This window comes from Saccoglossus kowalevskii, chromosome 9 (assembly GCF_978046115.1).
Source record: "Saccoglossus kowalevskii chromosome 9, keSacKowa6.1, whole genome shotgun sequence".
Taxonomy (NCBI): domain Eukaryota; kingdom Metazoa; phylum Hemichordata; class Enteropneusta; family Harrimaniidae; genus Saccoglossus; species Saccoglossus kowalevskii.
In genome coordinates, this window is record NC_140649.1 from 33,882,363 (window position 1) to 33,902,158 (window position 19,796).

Consider the following 19,796-nt stretch of genomic DNA (forward strand, 5'->3'; position numbering starts at 1 on the left):
CTGTTGGCTCGAAAGTTATTTATCTAGGATTCTAAAAATAAGACAAATTAGATGCTGATGATCTGCATCCTTAAGCCTGTACCAGTTTATTTGTGGTTTGTGAGAAAATGAATATGCGCTAAAATCTGTAATTCTATATTTTCAACATTTTTATTCAAGAATATTTGTCTGTTTTCTAGTGAAATTGATTTTGAACTATATATCATTTTGTGTAATTCTGTCACGAGGTCAAGATTAGTCAGTTTAAATCAGTTTAAATTTTTGTTGGTTGGGGGAAGGGTACTTGTTGGTGTAGATTTCACTGCCATGCTCATTCCCAGCATGAGGCAGTTAACAAAAGAATTCTTTGCATTTCAGTGAATGCTCTATTGAGAATAATTTCTAGAGTAGACGTACTCTTTTCTTGCGAGTATAAACAAATATTGCTAGACAGTTGGCACGTGCCTAGTTTTTGTTGCTTGACCAAGCTTGGGGCTGAAATTCTTTGTCAATTAATCCCATTGGACTTGTGAGAGGGTGCATAGTCAATCATAGTTGAATTCCTTCCATGTTTTTTTACAATGAACAAGCAGCTGCTTAGCCTACTTCATACACCAAAATTGTAAGGGTGGCTTCTACTATTTTAGTTGGTACTATGTACAAAACCAACTCTCTGCATTCATTTGAATTTTATTCCTGTTGCGTTTTAAAATTTAGTTAGTTTACCTTTCTTGAAATATCATTTTGTACAGCGAGATGTGAACAATGGCTGTGATAAAGTTGTTTATTTGATGGGTGATCTCAATAAGGTGAAAACAAATCTTTGTCATGATTTTGTTTTCATTGTATGGAATTCGACCAATTAGCGATGGCTAATGTAAAAAAGAGAAAAAAATATGGTTATTCTGTCAAAGGGTGGAGAATTGTTTGATTCTTGAAATAAAACTGTAGTACAAGCTCTGTACAAGACCATTTCATACGTCTTGCTCTTAAAAACTTATCTTCAATGAGCTTGTAGAGGTCATGCTTATCAGAGGTTAAAAATAAATTACGAGGTGGTTAAGAGGTTACCTAAGTATACAGTTTGGGGTTCTATAGTGATGATAAGAATGTTCATTCAAAGATTATGGAAGTCAAGTTCTGTTCCTTAATGCTTGTTTTAGATTGATTGACAGTCTTTATTTGACTTGTTCCAAGTACGTGTCAAGTCAATTGGGAAAACGAACTGAAAGCAATAATTTTCCCTCTCACTTTAATACTTTGTTCCATACATTGTCAAAAATTTCACAAATAAACAAAAATTTTTTTTATTTGCAACTGATCCATTTCACTGGTATTCTGCAGGCAAAAATTTTTTTTGTTTAAATCACTGTTAACTGTTAAAAACAAAACCTTCTAGTCCAATTTAGCTGAATGTCTCTCATTTTTAGGCTATGGCAATTTGTCTGACCACTTGGGATCAAATTTCCTGAAAAGTCCATTATAAAATTATGGAACTGATTGTACGCAAGCGTCGACCATGGGTTTCACATACAAAAACTGCAGCTCAATAAAGTAATACAAAATGGAAAACCGTTGTATTTATTGATGGGTTGCCATGGTAACTACAATGCATTTTGATACATGGCATGAAAAGAGATAACGTTTCATTTGTGACGAAAGCCATTTTGTCGTCATGGTAACCCATTAACCAATCTAATATTAGCTAGTATTTTAAATAACGCATGAACTTAATATGATAATTTTAATTTTAGGCTAGTTTAAATTATACTTTGACTATCTGCTTGTAATTTTAATGAGAATTTGGTTGCAGCTCACATTGGTATTAGTGAAAAATTGCATTTTTAGGGGGGTTGGTTTAAACTACTGCACCTGTCCATATATCGCATTGCATCAAAATCCACATACATGACATTAGACAGTCCCCCCCCCTCATCTGAATGTTCAAATTAAATGAATGACTATTTTTCTGTTCATTAGGTTATTTATTCCTCGTTGATAATCGAAAAATTATTTTGAATTTCACTAATAAAATATAATGAATAACCCTTCCATTAAATTCCACTTTTTAAGATGAATATTTTGATTGGAATAATTTTCCACACATCAAATATCAGTGCAGTGTCAAAACATTTGATATTCACCCTTCCCTGTTATGATTGCTTGAAATTTAGGTCAGGAAATCGATGAACTTTATGCCATTATGCCAGTCACTATTTATCATGCTTCCCTGGCATGTTGAATTAATGCATTTAGCATTTCATCAATTTCTCATGAATACAAACTAAACACCCCTCTCCCTATCAGATTTGCAGGATTCAAAACAATTAAAATAATAAATTGCTTCATTCCTTTCATCCTCGAATGTGGAATATAAAGTAAAAATAAAATGGAATACTTGTACAAGATACTAGCATAAAAAGGCTTTGTCAGACAGTTGCCTTAGCAACCACTTGTGATGGATGGTGGCTTGCATAATACCAAGAGAAGTCTTTTGAATCTAATTTGCATTAGTCTGTCGTTTTCTTCCAAGCGTGAAAAGTGCAAGTAGTTACTTAAAATATGTATTAATTTTTACATAACCAGAATCTTTGAAAAGGTGTTAAAAAATAGTGTACCTTTTCTGTTCAGTTGCTCAGCAATATGATTATGCAGTTAAAATCAAATCATTCAATATTGTTTGTCTCCACATAGACATTAAAATACACAATTAAAAATATGTTATACTTAATTGGTTTCCATGGTAATGTTATAAAGGATCACTATAGCAATATAGTAGATGCATTCATATATCTACTAAGCCCAAAGATTAGAATGTTACTTCTCTTGATGGTGTTTAGTCTTGTATTTACAATAAAAAATTTATTGAATTTGATGCTACAATATTTGTTGCCGATTCTTGCAAGTTTACTTTGCTGATCATATTTATTGGTGAAATTGTCTCAACAATCGCTCAAGAGCATAAGAATGTTGAACAACCCTGGCCTCAAACACCTTTTTTACCAATAGTTCCAATCAGCGTGCCTTTCATTAGAGGACCAATCAATCTACTTCTCGCCAATCGGTAACTTTGTTCTAAAACAAGAACTGATTAGTCATTTGCTATCGTGACATTTCCTCGGGACTAGGCAAATCATAGCAGGCCTTGTCATTGTGTTTTGTCAGCGTCTAGAGTGTAGAAGTATGAATTGTATGCAAACTGATTCAACAATTGCAATACAATTTACACCTGTACATAGTTTTGATTACTTTTAGATTCTGCCCAGTTTATTCCTAAATGAGATTTGATAAAGCATGTAATCAGTTCCCCTGCCCCAATGAAAGTTGGTACTGGTGCCAACATTACAAGGATATACCTTGTATAGACCTAATTTCAATCTGAACTGAAACTATATTTTACTAGAATAATTTCTATTTTTATATTTATATTGGTTAGTCTAATGTGCCTAGTTATTTGAACAAATGTGAATTGATGTGGAGTTAGTACTTGCCAGTACGACTAACTAGCAATGTAGCTCTTTACTTCTTGATTGTTTACATAGTCTTTATTTCGCCTTCTGGGTTTATGTAACCCAAGAAATCCTTATAATGGCCGAATAAGCTAACTAGAAATGGGAAACTGGTTTTCAAACATGTCCTTACTGCTTAGAAAATAAATAGCTTGGTTAATAAACCAAAAATGTATGCTGTCAATATTTTAGAATGCATGTGTATAATCAAACTTTGCAAGACTAACAATGAAAATTATCCAAGTGTTTGAACCCAAAATTATTCAAAGCTAAACCGCTGAAATGATTTGCTCCTGTACACTGCATTTGTAAATGAGACAAATGCAGGGATTGATATTAACAACTTTTACACTGTAAGTGCGTGTGTAGCATATGTGAACTGTTGACCCTTGAACCCCCCTCCCCAAGTCAAACGATTGATAGGGATGAGGGGGGTCAAAATTGTGTTTTAGACATGGCTAAGTCCAACCACTTGAATGAGAAAATGAAACGTATTGATGGAGTAGGTGTTGCAAAACAGACGAAATTATCAGATGGGAGTTTTTGATGACAATTGTTGTTGCCATTCACACAAATTCTTTGTCCTCGTAAAATAACTTGCCTTTCATCTAAAAACTTGTGATTATTTATCGAAAAGTTTGTGCCATTGCCATCTAACTTAGCAACTTGGTGTTAGAACATGGCCAAATATTACAATAACTTTTCTAGGTCACTTTAAGGTGATGGATCATCCAAGTGTTGGTCTTTGTTTTGAAAACATCACCACACTATAAGAGGTAATTATGGTTTGTAGGGTTGGAATGCAAGTAGTCTATGGATGTGCATTCCAGCGTAGTAGTGAGGCCTGGCATGTCCATCAGAATAAAATGATAGCGAATGCCACTAACTAAATTAATTTTACTTCCAAGAACATTGAACTTGTTTTCCATGAGGTGCAAGCGTTATAAGATGAATTTGAATTGCATACACATAATACTGTATTTGCTCTATTTATTTAGCAAATGTATTTGGGTAAATGAGGTATCTGTGGTTAAAATATTTTAGCCCTGCATGTACTTATTGTAAAGCAAATGCTTGGCAGTCATTAGTCACTTCGTCATTTGTCAAATTACACTATCCTGTGTTTTCACTGTGCAAATTCTTGTAACCCAGTGTTGTGATACAGGTGTTAGAATTTTGGTTTATTCGTAATGCATTATAATTCCATTGAATTGTGTAAATGTATTGGTAGGCTTCCAGGGATTATTGCACTTTGTTGACTATCATTTTTTTGTGATAAAAATAAAAGGTTGTTTTAGCAAGGTATAAATTGCACAATTGAATCGGGTGTCAAACCTTTTATTTCCATTTCATAATATAATTTTAAACCAGTGATTGAATAATTGTTTTAATGTTGAACGCTCCTATGGTTACTGTAGGGATTAAAATTGATGTGTGCCAAACAAAGCAGAGTAAAGTTGAGACTGGTTATTAATACAATTACCTTCTTGCAGATTATAATTGTCAAAAATTACTCTTGTATATGACTAGTATGACTCAAATCAGTACACTATTAATCTTGGTACATACATGTAGGTGTTCATAAAATAGAAAACCAGCCCTGTTAAAGGCACTGTTGCAGTGTGCATTTCAAAGAGCAGAGCCATATAAACAGACATTCTTGTTCAAAAGGCTGATATTAATTTTCTAAATTTAAATATTCCCTATTCATATACATGCAAGTTCATTCTAAGCTTTCTTAGATTTTCTGGTTAGCTATTAAAAAAATATGAATGATATTTAGCTATAATAGCTGATAATGTCTTCCGATGAGACCACATACAAGTTCTAGTTGTGTGCATTGCACTGAATTGAATTACCATTTTCCATCTCTTGCAACAGTTTGATTTTATAAAATTAAAAATGGGGTCGCCCTTTGAATTCATTGTTTGTGTACCATAATATGCAAATTAGCTAATTAACATACACAATTTTCATTTTTCGGGAATCAAGGAACCTGCCCGGCTGATATTCAAGAATCTGAATTTGGTATGTAAAATACTTTCTGGGTGCCAGTTTAATTTGAATGCAATCATAACATCATTGGAACATCTAACTAATAAAATCTAATTTTAGACTTGTTTGTAGTATCATTGCATAATTTGGGTTTGTGGTGATGGTGATGGTGGAGGGGCGTGGTGGTGATAGTATAATTGCTTTTAAATTAGTTGCACTGGCGATAGAAGTAGAAAACTTGACTGCTGAATGACTCGTGGACTGCTGAATGGACGAGTATACATTAAAAGCCACCAAAGTAAAAAGCACACAAGAAAATGGCAGTTTGAAGCTCTTTGGTTACTCATTTAATTACATTGCAACATAGATCAGCCAGTTTCATTGCTTTGGATCTATGTACCACAGGACAGTTTGGTCAAAAGAAGCTGAATAATAATAATAATGGAGGGTAGCACAGCATTTGTCACAGCGACATGCACTTGTTTTTCTTTCACTTTGCTGAAAGCTACAAATTTGCCCCCCCCCCCCCCTCCCAAGTCTTATTTTGGTACCATGTTCGGTTTTGCTGATTGTGAACATTTCATAATTAAATTCAGATTCTTGAATATAAAACATGGCTAGTCATTGACGTAAAGACTCTTTGATGGGCTAAAATGGCTGCACATTTCAGAGAAGTAGTTTGTCTAGCACTGTTATCAAGCTATAATTGTAGAACGGCATGAGAGGGGTTAATTGGAGTAACAAAACCTATATGGTTTCCTTGCATACATGCTGCATGCACCTTGAACCCAATATTGCTGGTGTTATGGCAACCAAATGTAATTATGCTTTTCAAGGATTGATATTGATTATTTGATGTTTGTATTAGGCATTGTATATAATTTTTTTATGTTTTTTTTTCTTTTCATTCTTCCTGTTATGGCAACAAATGGATCACACCCACTCTATCAACTTAATGTCAACACGGAACCATCAGCTGAGCGAGGTACACAGTCCTATTTATTGTTTTCCTTAAAAATCTAGTCATTACTAAAACGCTAGAAATAGTATTTGCAAACCTTCGATTCTCCTTTGCCACAGTGAAGTTTCATTTTGGATTGCCAATTCTTTTAAATACATTTTTTCACTTAAACACTAAGATTGGTCGCCAGATATTTTTGTCATTGTAACCAACATAATTTTATCACGCGTGGATAAATGCAGATTACCAGAAAATTAAAATTTGGGTTGATAAATACATTCTTCAGATTTCCATGGTCTTTTGAGTTGTGTTCAGATGATATTACATGAAGATTTTATCTGAGGCGTTTCTTTGAAACCGCTAGTACATGGATCAGTTTGTTTATATGCCCTAGTTAGAAGTCCATCTTCCTGAAGATTTTAGGTTCCTGCTGTAACATCACAAAACTGTATTCCTGACAACCAATATATAATTTATTAATTTAAATCTGCGATTTCTAATATCTGCTTTATCTGTCCGGCTCCCCAGGCCTAAGCTTTGTTTATTTTCTTGGCTGTTTTTGTATCATTTTGAACATCCATTTTCATCTCCTGCCAGAGATGAACATTCATAAATCCATTCTTATGGTAATTAATTGCTTGGAAATTCACTGCGAGAAAGCAATTTGTATTTGCTTTGTATGTGCGAATGTCATAATAAACGCCTATGTCTTGTGACCCATTCGCAAGATCAATTATAAATTCTCGTGGGTTTCTATTGAATTTGAAAATATGCAAAGTCAGTCATTTAAATTAGAAAATGAAAAAGGCCCTCAAAAGGAGCTCTACTACATTGCTTGTAGTTTCCATGGAAACAGTTTGTGAATTCAGATGTTCCTGTTCAGAGGCTTGTTTGCAAGTACTAACACATAGTATAAAGATGCAGTCATTGTCATTGTGGTTGGGTTTGATCTGAAACTCAAATGGTAGTTTGCGTTTTTAGTAGGATTTTATTTATTTGGAATGAGTATGTAAATAAAAGTGAAAGTTTGCAATGGGTGATCAATAAGTAAACCACGTGAAAAAAGAATTGTTGGAAAACGAGAGTATCAAGTGCTATAGAATATGCCACTTGCCAGGCACGCTTGAGGCAATTTGTTGACTTATTCATACTACAGTTTCATATGACGCATGCAATTCTGTGTTGAGGTTATTAAGAGTCACCATCAAAATATAATCCAAGGGGTAACTGTAATTGTGTTTTTCATGTTATGTTATGCAAATATCATTGATTTGCATCATTCATTTCAACATCGTCCATTTCAACTCTAGTTAGCTTGACTCGTTATTGTCCATCTCAACTTGAACTTGAATTATGTGCTGCATTGAGTTACTGACTAGAGGTGTAAAGGCAATGTTATTTGCCACAAATTGATTCTTGGTTGATACAGCTGAATACGATCATGCTTTAATCAGTAAATTTTAATAACTTTCAATTGGAGTACAAAAGCAGTGCAGAGAACTTATTTCAAATAATACATTGGCCAAAATGGGGATTTTTAATCAACAATTTGAAGAAGAAAAAACATGCCCTTCTGTGATTTAACTCTATTGTCATTGTACCATGGATTAATCAGGCATGCCCCTCCAACTGGGCTTTTGAAAACAAATTAACATGGTGGAAATTACTCTAGCCTAGACTCGACTCTTTTTCAGTATGCTCATTCAAATGCAAATAATTCACCATTTTAGGTGGTTAGTCGATGTTTTACTGGATTTGATTTTTAGGGTTCTGTTTAAAATCTTGTACATCGAAAGAAATGCTGCAACTGTTGTAGTAGTAGTGAAATTGTTCTTTGTGACATGGCAGATGGTGTGGGTTTTCATTACATTATCTATTGTCTGTATCTAAATACAAGTGATTATCAGCTTAAATTAGATCAGATCTCTTTTAGTCATCAGTGGATGTCACCAGTGGTGTGCTATACAGAAAGTTAAATCCTTCTCAATGGGTTGTCGAGGTCTCGCCCCCTGGCTTCTGAAAACAGAACATGTGTTAATTCAAACTGAGAAATGATAAATACTGTTGATTTGATTCAGTCATGATTCTGTCAAAATGAATTACTGTAACAATATTGGTTATTCACTAGGTTTTAATTTTAACTAAATTATTCCACATAGGATTAATTTCTTTACTGGAAAATGTAATGACTTTGGAATCGACTGAATATTGCTTAAAATAGATATTGATAAAAAAAGTATCACAAGAATACTGGGCAGTCTATTCGTCATTTGCTATGTGTCAGCATCCAATGTAAACAAAGAAGTGTTTGAATATGACATCAATCTTGAATGCGTTCCATGTTTGTGACTGTTTTCTCAAGGGAAAATATAAACTTTGTATATGAGCGCCTGCAAGTTTTGGAACTAATGCAGTTACAACATTTTAATGCAGCTGTGAATTGTATTTTTTGTGCTAAACGTATGCTTTGTGCAAGTACTTGGGCTAACCCATTCACCAGTTGCGACATTCAGATTAGGTACAAACCAACTTGCAATGGCTAAAAGCAAGTTAGTTAAAAATGTCATGAAAGTGCAGAACAGGCTGGGATAACTTGGATTGCTGTGTTGTATTTCAATTTAGTACATAGTCTGAGTAATTTTGTAATGTTTTTAAATGCTACATGATGGTAATTGACTACGAAAAACAATTCAACTCCTAATGGGACAAATACGGTATCAGTGAATATCACTGTTGGAATTCAAGCTTGTCTACCCACCCATGTCAAATTTACAATATACCTTTTACAAGATGAGTGGTCTAGTCGTTTATTTTGTAATAACAAGCAGATTTCAGACTACCAGTATTTTTGTTAATACTGCCATAATTGGAATCTGATGAAGCCATAGAACCAGAAGCCTATGCAAAAGGTTTCCGTACTGGGTTGAGCAATTCAAAATGCTTCCATTCAGTAACCAACACATGATTGCCAGTTGTACAAAAGAACATATTCAATAAACATCAAGGAATGCTTCTATTTATAGTAATATTAATTTCCTATGTGGAATGAGATTGTGGGTGCACCCATTCTTAATTGCAAATTTGAAAACTTGTCATAAAATTTCTCATTAATGTTTTCATACGAGGATATGGAGGAAGTCATTTGTGCTTGAAATAATTGCTCATTAGTGCTGCTGTCATTTTTACATCATTGTTCATTTACCTACATAATTATATAAAAAAAAAAAATTTATATACAACAAAAAAGTGCATACGGGATAAACAACTAGATTGGCTGAATCCAATGTTGTAGATTCATTGTAAATTGCCTATCAGATCAGGAATCAACTGAAGATGAGATTGTCAGCTTCATTAAAAATTTAATTGACCTGTAATTGACACCAAAAATGTGCTTGGTGACTAGTTTTCTTGCAAATTTTATTTAAATATTTCTTTATTCTGATAGTGTATAGTCTTTCATATCAGCAGTGTCGTTTATTGTCCGTCCATTAAAATTTATAAATGATATTTGACTAATAGCCATCACCAATACTGGTACTAAGTCTTTGGCCATGGGTTAAAATTCAGATGCATCTTTGTTCACATGCTTTTTAAATGGCCAGCAGAAAATGTGTCCATATATTAGCCAATGAAACACTTCCAATTGGCCCAAAATTGAAGAAATTATGCAAATACTGCACCAATATCTTGGCTGGAAATGTCATTCAAAAAGCTAAAAAGGTTTATTTGCTACTGATGATATCCCATCTTATCAAGTTTTAGCAGTGGTTGTTTCCACCACCCTAATGGTTGTCATGAATAACAGGGCTACAGTTTAGTGATGCCTACTTTCCCTATTGGGCTTTGGTGTTCCCAATGATATTTTATAAAGACTGAAAACAGCTAGGAGACTAATAACTTGGAAACCAAACAAATGATGAATTTTTGGATGAGTTATTGTAATTTTGATATTAATCAATATTAGACGAGTATTGATGGCTGGTGTGTAATAGCAGGTGGGAGGCAAGCAATGGAACCGGAATTCAACATCCAAGTACCAATAAAATTTATTGATGGATCTTTCCATTCAGTGTGAAATCCCAGACAAAAGAAAAGGAAGAGTTTCTTGAAAAAAAATGGTTGCTATTCATAATGTACATAAAAATCCATGAAAACAATGCTAACAAAAGAAAGGAAATACTTGTGTAGTGGCAGGTGATGGAACAGTGAAAAATTGCTTATTCTGGTAAAATTTCTTTGTTTAATGTAAAAATCCATTTAACTGAAGGTCAATGTGGGTATTGGTTTTTGTTCCTAATTGTCTATGGAGTCCAACATCTGCCCCCCCCCCCCCCCCCACTACTGTTAAGTGTACAATATAAGGTCGTTGTACATAAATTTTATTGGTAAGTGGATTTGCTTTCATGAGCTACCCCCTCAATAGTCAATGACGCCACTCCCATAAGTTAGTGGCGTATTCCTGAATGTTGCAGAGAAAACTATTAACTGCATCAATTTTAAGGCAACAATTTTAATATTTCTATTGGAATAAAATTACTCTGTAAGTATTATGCATTTGTCTAGTGATCCAGAACCTTAGTCTCCTATTGTGTTCTTGAAGATGGTCTTAATTGGCAACACACGAGTTCTCTAACTAGGACGACTTGCCTTATTGTTATTAAGCTAATTTTCTGGTTCATAAGTTCAGTAGGTTTCTTGTTGCCTGCAGTGCTTGTACAGTAATGTGTGTAATCTTAGTGATATTGTTGTATGGATGTTTGATTTTAGTATGTATATTCCTGAACATTTCAACATGATTCACTGTACGTATACTAACAGCCTCCCATCAGGTGACTTGTTCAACAATCCCAGATACCTGGAATAAATTTCTGCCACAAGTGAGAAAAGTAACAAGTTCAAATGATACTCATTGCAAGTGAGATTGGAAAAGCTAGAGACTTCCTGTGAATGGAAGATTACTTTTGATAGGTTACAGGGACACTAAATCATGTTATAGGTATTGCAATAACTTTCAAATATTTGATTTTGAAGTAGAATTTGAAAACAATGCATTTCGACTGCAACATTTCAAACATTCAGCTATTTGGCCTGCCTTCATGAAACTTCTGTTACATCCAAAAATTTGTTAGTAGTAATAATAAATGTTAAAAAACGCAGCAATATTCGTTAAATTTAAATAAGCATGGAACATCTATACTGGTTTGTCAGTTTTCGAGTGATGATGCCAGGTTGCCAAAACTACACATGATTGACATGAACCCCTTTTCAAGCATTGCCCAGATGCCATGAATAGTTGGTGAATTACAAAAAAATATTGCAAACATTTTTGGTCTGTCCAAAGCTGGTCAAGGTTGAGTGCCCCAAAATAAAATTACCAGGAGATGGTGAACAGTATACCCTGGTGTTAATCAATTTTGATATTTTTATTAATCATGAATTTCATTTTGTCATTTTTCAGAGTAAAATCTACTAAATTAAATGTGAAATAATGGTCGTTGTTTTTAAACTATTGCTCAAAACATCAATAAAATTAAATACTCATGGAAATGAATGGTTCTACAGTACCGGTACCTCTATAATTTACATGTGAGAATACTAACTAGATAATGAATATGGCCTTGTGATCCAGTGTAGTAGTAAATGTACATTAGATGCAGGAATGTCTACATTCTAACTAATTAATATTTTCATCATTGGAAATGGGTCACTATGACAATATCAAATAATTTGTTTCAAATAAATTTAATTTGCCAGCAGTGGGTTTAGTCTTCAAACGGCAGCATCCATTGAAAGCTAGGTTCTATTTAGTGTATAAATGAAACCTATAAAAATCAATCCAGTGTATTTTGCATTTGAGAACTTACTATTATGCTTTATTGCCATGTTAGTGTATATTGTATTCATTTATTGTTCCACAATCCTTTAGTTCGTGGTTAGGTGTGTGTGTGTGTGTGTGCGTGTGTGTGTGTGTGTGAAATTTATGATTGTTGTGACATTGGTTAGTTTGACCCTTATCATACATGGATGAGGATGGTGTCTATGCTTAGTTCTCTGCAAAGAAATCCCCCAAAGATTCAATGTTTGGTATTCACAGCTGTCAGCAGATGTCCACCATGTTCTTCACATCAGAAATAAACATTCAAGATATCAACATTCCAGATACCATGCAGTACATAGCATGCATACTGCTACACTAAACCACTGTGGGTGTATTTTGCAACAATAAACACATCATGGGTCTATGAAAATGAAACCGTAGTTATAATGCTTATAGACACAACTAAGGCTTTGCTGAACAGAACTGAGCTTTATATGTAGGCCACAATTGTCTATTGTCAACACTGTAATATTGCCTAGTACAGTAGCTGTAAAGCCTGGGTTATTATTGGCCAATGGGGTAACTAGCCTGCTATGTTATTAGTCACACAATTATGATCAGCCACACAAGTAATACTGTAAAATCTATATTAGAAGCTGCGGCTTCTATAAAAATGGTACAATGCTACAGAGGGGATGCGGCTTCTATTAGAGCATCTACACATATGAGAAATGGCGAAGTTTCGGTTCTCAATTATTTGAAAAGAATGGGTGTGGCTTCTATCAGGGATGTGGCTTCTAATACAGATTTTACGGTAATACTTGAATTTATTACATATCCCAAAATCCTTCTTAGGCATCGTGCTTTATAGTAGAAATTATTTCTTTGCATCATGCATTGCAATTTTCAATTTTAAGTAGTTTAAGTAAGCATTTACTATGGGTAGTGCTTGCAAAACTTTTGGGGCTTATTGTCCTAGAAATGCAATTTCCAATATTACCCGTTTCGGTTTTTGGGGTCATGCACATGTGACCTTTAATGGGGTCATGCACATGTGACCTTTGTTTGGGGTCATGCACATGTGACCTTTTTTGGGGGTCATGCACATGTGACCTTTAATGGGGTCATTCACATGGCTCATTGCACTATGAAGAATCATTATTTAATCCAATTTGCCAAACATTTGGTGGCAGAAGCACTGCATTATACACTATTTTCAAGTATTAAGACAAAAATGAATATTGCTTTCTGCTGGAATTTTTGCAGAAAACGCTTTTTGGGTGTTTTTACTTTTTTTTCTGAATTAATTAATTGTAAAATGTAGGAAAAGGTATATTCACTAGATTTTATTTTAAATGAATCATCCCTTCATTGAAAAATGGTAGATTCCACTAGACAATAAAGTGTTACAGTAGTGACTTTGGTTTATCAACGAGGCTATTATAGACCTTTGCGTCAGGTGTATTGAATTGCTATTTCAGATCATTGTTTCAACATTAGTATTTTTGAAAGCTTAAAATACTTCTGTGAAAAATGTGTGCTTATATTAGTACTAGGATATATGACCTTTCCACAGGTCAAGTACAAGGCCAATTGTACATCAGTGCATGATTGGGCATAATGTGGAAGAATAAAAACAGGAACAGATGTCAGTTTTCATGAACCATAGTTATCAAGAGTGGGGGGGGGGGGGTAACTGACCTTGCCTCCTCGGGATGTCCAGATTATGTCATTGATAGCTAGTGTCCAAGTAAGACTGGGAGGGGGAAGAAATATGTCATATGTACTTGGTATATTCATGTTTCATCCCATGGAAGATGTTTTGTGTATAAATTCTATCAATAATGCTTCCTGATCCAGAATTTTCTGCAGATCTTTAAATGATATTCATGCAAGATGTTGAAGTTGAAATGAGATTAGTGTAGCTTGGTGGTTTGGCTTTATTTTCAATTGAAACCAGAAAGGGTATTAATTTTAATCAATGTGCATCAATGCCAATCTATTGATTATATTGATTGCTTGTTCTCATTAAAACTGCTCCATCTATGTCGCCTGATTATTTACTGCACAAATTTTAATCGTAATATCAATTACTACTACGTGAATAGCGCTGCTAAGAGTGCAGAATGTAATCTTTCACTTGTTATGTCACTGATGCCTTGCCTACAGTGCTTGTAATATCTCGCTGTAGTCTTCAGTATGACTTAAGTTTGAATCATTAATTTGAGATTTTTATTTATGATTATGCTTCTATCTTAATATCAGTTAGTTTCTGGTACCAGAGAATAGATGTATTGCACTGAACTAAATTTTCGTTATTTTATTTTTATTTTTGCTAGGTCAAAGTTTGGGGTATGCTTTTGTTAACTATCACAAAGCTGCTGATGCAGAGAAAGCTATTAACACTCTGAATGGTTTACGATTACAAGCCAAAACCATTAAGGTCAGTCAGATTAGTGCAATATTCAAAATTATTACTATCATTCGGTTTGTCTGCACTGATTTGTGTTGCTGTTTTATGAAGGTAATATTTCCCACCGAATGGATATCAAAACTGGTTTAAGTTCAGTGGCAGTGTTGTCGTTCAATAGAACTTGCATTATTTACACTGCTTTTTCTGTTATTGCTTTCATTTTTTTCCTCTAGCTATTTTTTGATCTGCTTAAAGAGTTTGCTACTAACTGCGAGTAATATTGAGGAAATGTAATATACAAATACAAATACTTGCCCTAAACACCAAGAAAATGGAAATCAGTTTCAAAACTAAATTGTCACCTCTCATTTGGCCCACACACCCCCCCCCCCCCCCCATTTAACATGCACCTTCAATCTGCCATTCCCTGTCTGAATTTGACCACATTCTCCTGATGTGCTTGACAAATTGGTTATCATTCTCAAAACGTGTCTCTATTTATTAATTTAGGTTTCGTATGCTCGGCCAAGCAGCCAGGCAATCAAGGACGCCAACCTTTATGTTTGTGGACTGCCAAAAACCATGGCTCAAAAAGACTTAGAAGAAATGTTTACGTCGTGTGGCCGTATTATCACATCCCGAATTCTCTGTGACAGTGTAACTGGTGAGTCACAATCTCGTAAGTCATCTTTATTTTAGTACGTAAGTCGTTTATTTTAATTTTTTTATTTGAGTGTGTAATCATAGACCAGTGATGTGTATCAAGGCCTATGGTTGGACACTGTGTTATTTGCATATTGTTTGCATGTAATTTGCATAAACTTATAGAAGGTAGGTAAGCAAGCAATATGTGTAATGAATCTACATTGTTCAAGTATCAATGTTATTGTGCCTCCATAAGAGTCGCTTAATCTGCAATGCATTCATGGATTCTTACAACAGCTAGCCAACATGGCATACAAGTTGTCCAGCTGTAGTTAAGAGGTTGCAATGCAGAAGTTGTATTCGTTTGACGCATTTTACCAAAATTTATGTCGTCAAATTATAGTGTCGCTTGAGTGGCACCACAACATCTTGGGTGTTGCTTTCTAAAGCATTGTTGGCACACTGTTCAACCTTCCATATTACGTTGTACCAATATTTGGTAAAGTTGCAAACTTGTAATTTGAATTGACACCGAAAGCCCATAATATTACATTACATTAAGCAATTGGATAATTCAAACATTGGATAATAGCTAGGTGTTTATTCAACGTTCCCAACTCAAAATGCTGTTAAAGATTGTCCTTTTAAATATGCAAAGTTGTGCAGTTTCAATGTGTATTGGAACAAATGTCAAATTTGGTATTCAAATGCTTAACATTGTTTGCACACACAAACTGATTAATAATGTATTTCATGTCCTTAACATAAAAGTTGACATTGTACAGCCTTGAATGAAAAATCATTAGCTGTGCTCCAAAATTTTCCTATATCATCTACAAAAATAAATTTCACCTTATTGATTCAGTAAAGACAAATATAAATGAGAAGATGGTTTATTTTGGAATAAAGCTAAAATGTGGTGATTGATGATTAGCCTTCATCTAAGAACACAAGTAAAATGGTGGTCCTCTGTAAACAGATGAAAGATATGATTCAGGTGTTAACATTCTTTCAAAGACGCGTGTCCCTTGCATATTGAATCTTGTGTGATAACTTCCTTCAAAACTTTAAGTTGAAATTGATCTTTCTGCATTTTGTGCAAAAAGACAATTTCTGACAAAACCAGTTAAATATTCACTGCTAACTAAATGTATTGTTTTGAGAAATGTGGGAAATAATGTATTGGCAAATTAGTCACTTAAAGTGCGGTGGTTGTCGCGCAACGCCTGTTCGAATTTTATGTAAATAAACAATGTATTTCACATGCGTTGTATACGTCATGAGTCGCATATCGAACAGGATGCAGCACGACGACTGCCACCCTTTAATTTAAATAATAGTGTATTTATTAAATTTGGAATTGAGTTTAATCATTTTTTTTTTCAAATGAGTAAACTCATAACAATAATTTTGGTGACTAACATTTTTTGGATGACATTTACACCAACAGGTCATTCACGTGGAGTTGGCTTCATTCGTTTTGATAAACGCACTGAAGCTGAAGAAGCTATCAAGAGATACAACGGCACAATTCCTCCAGGGGCAGTGGATGCTATTACAGTGAAATTTGCCAACAATCCTAGCCAAAACCATGCCAAGGCATTACAACAAGCATATTTAGCATCACCAACCAGAAGATATCCAGGACCATTACATCACCAAACCCGTAATTTCAGGTGGGCATAATTACTCGTCTGTGTTGCATTTTGCCTTGCCAATTTATACATGTATCCTCTTGTTGAGCAGTATAAACCTTTCTTTCTCACTGGTTTAAAAATTTCACTAGGGTATGATCAAATTGAAAAGATTGATAATACCAGGTTCACTTCTTATATTGAAACTCGACAGAGCATGAGTATACAGATATAAACTGAAATGGCATAGTTTCAATTGTTTTTAAAGTGGTGAGTTGTCACCTGCTCATGTGCCAGACTACCCCATAGCGTGTCGTTTACAAACGTACTTCTACCCGCAAGCATTGTCACTTGGTACTCAACTCCTGCATTCCTGCAGGTGACGACCGCTCCACTTTAAAGTATTAAAGATGTATCATTGTTCTGAGAAACTTGAAGGATTTTGGTGCCAGCATTGTGTTAGTACCAGTAAATGTGTGCATGTTGTGTGTGAACAAGTGACTTGCCAAAAATACCTAGATTTAAAAAAAAAAAACATTTTCAGTGCTTGGTCAAGATTCCAATCAAGTACATTTTATAGAAATTCTGTGTTATGCTTATAAGGGGGCAAATGTATTAGATCTTAGAAACTAATGCAATGCCTTTCCAATTCTGACAAAACCTTGTCAGGATTGGAATTAAATTCATAGAATCTAGGATTGTCCAACTGCCTTGTGTGTACCCAGAGTCGTACGATCCTTGATGGCCTGTCCTACACATGTTCAGTGTTATTTCTGCACAAGTATCATGCAGAAAGTAATATTTAGTTCTTTTGGGCCAGACTGAAGTGATATTTAAAAAACACCCATTTGCAATTCATCCCATTAAAAGTCCTGAAAGTGATCTTTCGTTCCCACATCAATGACTGAAAATTGGTGATATCGACAAGTGTAAATATATAAACTAAGCATATAATGTTTCTTTTTTTCCCTTTTTATCAATATTATTTGTTTATTTATTTGTTATTGTTTATTATAATAATTCGCACTAAAGGTGGATAATAAAAAACTCCTTTGCAACGTGACCCAAACTTTGGTAATGGACTCTTTTTAAACTAACCTTGGTGTTGGCTTTGGGGCTATAGCAGTCGCTTCTTTCCTCCATTCTCTGGTGCTGGCCTTATATCTGGCTTTCTATTTCTATCTATCTAATGTTAATGGGCCCCTTCTTTCCCCCCAGAAAAACTTTCATTTTCTACTCCCAGGGTTTTCTTTGCATTCTCATTTGCTCTCAGTTGGTAGCATCACAAATAGTTACACTTCTGCTTTTGGTTGTTTCTCTTTTTGTTTATTTATATTTAGTTGTATTTTACCCTATACTAGATACTCTCCCATGGGAGGCGAGATCCTAGGCAACGTTGGAATCAACAGCATAAACAACAACGGACAGGGATGGTGTATATTTGTCTACAATCTGTCGCCCGAAACAGAGGAAAGTCTCCTGTGGCAGTTGTTTGGGCCTTTTGGGGCAGTCACCAACGTCAAAGTAATGCGGGATTTCAGCACTAACAAGTGTAAAGGCTTTGGTTTTGTCACCATGACCAATTACGATGAGGCTGTTGTGGCAATTGCCAACTTGAATGGCTATGCATTAGGAGCTCGCGTCCTCCAGGTTTCGTTCAAGACAAACAAACATAAGCCTTGAAACGACCACGCAACAAACTGTTAACGGAACTTTTAGTAAGGAGAGACGATATGTCACAGTGCAAATAAGTTTTTTTTCTTTGAAAGAAAGAAAAATATATTATAAAAAGACATCCTAAGAGGATTTTATCTGGCCAGAGAACTTCTGTGCAAAATATGAAAAAAAATTATTTTTGCCCCAGTTGTTTATTCAGTTGTGGTTTTAAAAAAAAAAAAAAGATTAACTGTTCCGTTTAGGAGTGCAACAATGTTTAAAACACACATTTGTTCCATTAGGAAAAGTATAATGGAAGTTTTTTCATGTTTTGATGTATTTTTGAGTCTTTGCTGATTTTTCAAGGATTTAGCATTTACTTGTTTATTCCCAAGTCTTTAACTTTGCACCAATTTAGGATAAACTGTGTTTTTTGAAAATATTTTCAGAATATAGGAGTCATAATCCATTCACTTATTGTTTTCTATTTGACACTTAGATTCTTACGTTTAACTTCAAGGAAGTTTTCACGTTAGCTTTTCATTATTACTAACTTTTAAACATTTTTTTTGTGGATTTTTGCATGTACTATGTTTATGTTGTACTGGCTTGTGAATTTTGTGTTTGCGGATGCTTTTTAGTCATATGCAGTTTAAGGCAAATCTCCATATTTTTTTCCTGTTAATCTAAGTTACATACAGCCAGATATTGCACTCTTAAATACCTTTTGTTTCTTGGAGACAAAAGAATTAAATTTTATTTGATCTTTGCTGATACCTTTGCTTTGTGTTTATTTTCTTTTACATTATTTTGGCTTTATTTCTGAGGTCTCTTAGTCGTTCTAGGTACGAGAGGCTCACGAATACTTTACTAACATCACCCTCTACCTAAATTTCCTTTTTATTTTATTTCATTTGCTACGCCTATTTCATTTCATGTATACAGTGGGAGGGTGGTTCCTTTCCCCATAAGGATGAGTTTGTATTGTACATTGGTACTAATGCATAAGGATGTACGAAGGTTACAGAGTTTTTTATTGCAATTACAAAGCCCAGTGGGGACTTGAACAGACAATCTATTTTTATACCCCTGTCTTATTTCGTTGTGACGTGTACAAAAATTATAAAAGTGCTGTTTGCATATAAAGATAAAGGGAATTATGCACATGTGTGTTAACTTCCCACTG

General features: G+C 34.4%; 1 protein-coding gene across 1 annotated transcript in view; it reads left to right on the forward strand.

Moving 5' to 3' along the window:
- The window catches only part of Hu/elav (protein), a gene marked incomplete at its 5' end in the record, with an annotated part of 30,481 nt that extends 11,635 nt beyond the window's left edge, over window positions 1–18,846 (forward strand). Inside the window, 6 exon segments of the mRNA NM_001164904.1 lie at window positions 5,481–5,516; window positions 6,460–6,468; window positions 14,602–14,705; window positions 15,186–15,339; window positions 16,771–16,996; window positions 18,316–18,846. Coding sequence (NP_001158376.1) covers window positions 5,481–5,516; window positions 6,460–6,468; window positions 14,602–14,705; window positions 15,186–15,339; window positions 16,771–16,996; window positions 18,316–18,637 — 851 coding nt within the window. The 3' untranslated portion in view covers window positions 18,638–18,846.
- Window positions 18,847–19,796: the final 950 nt, after the last annotated feature.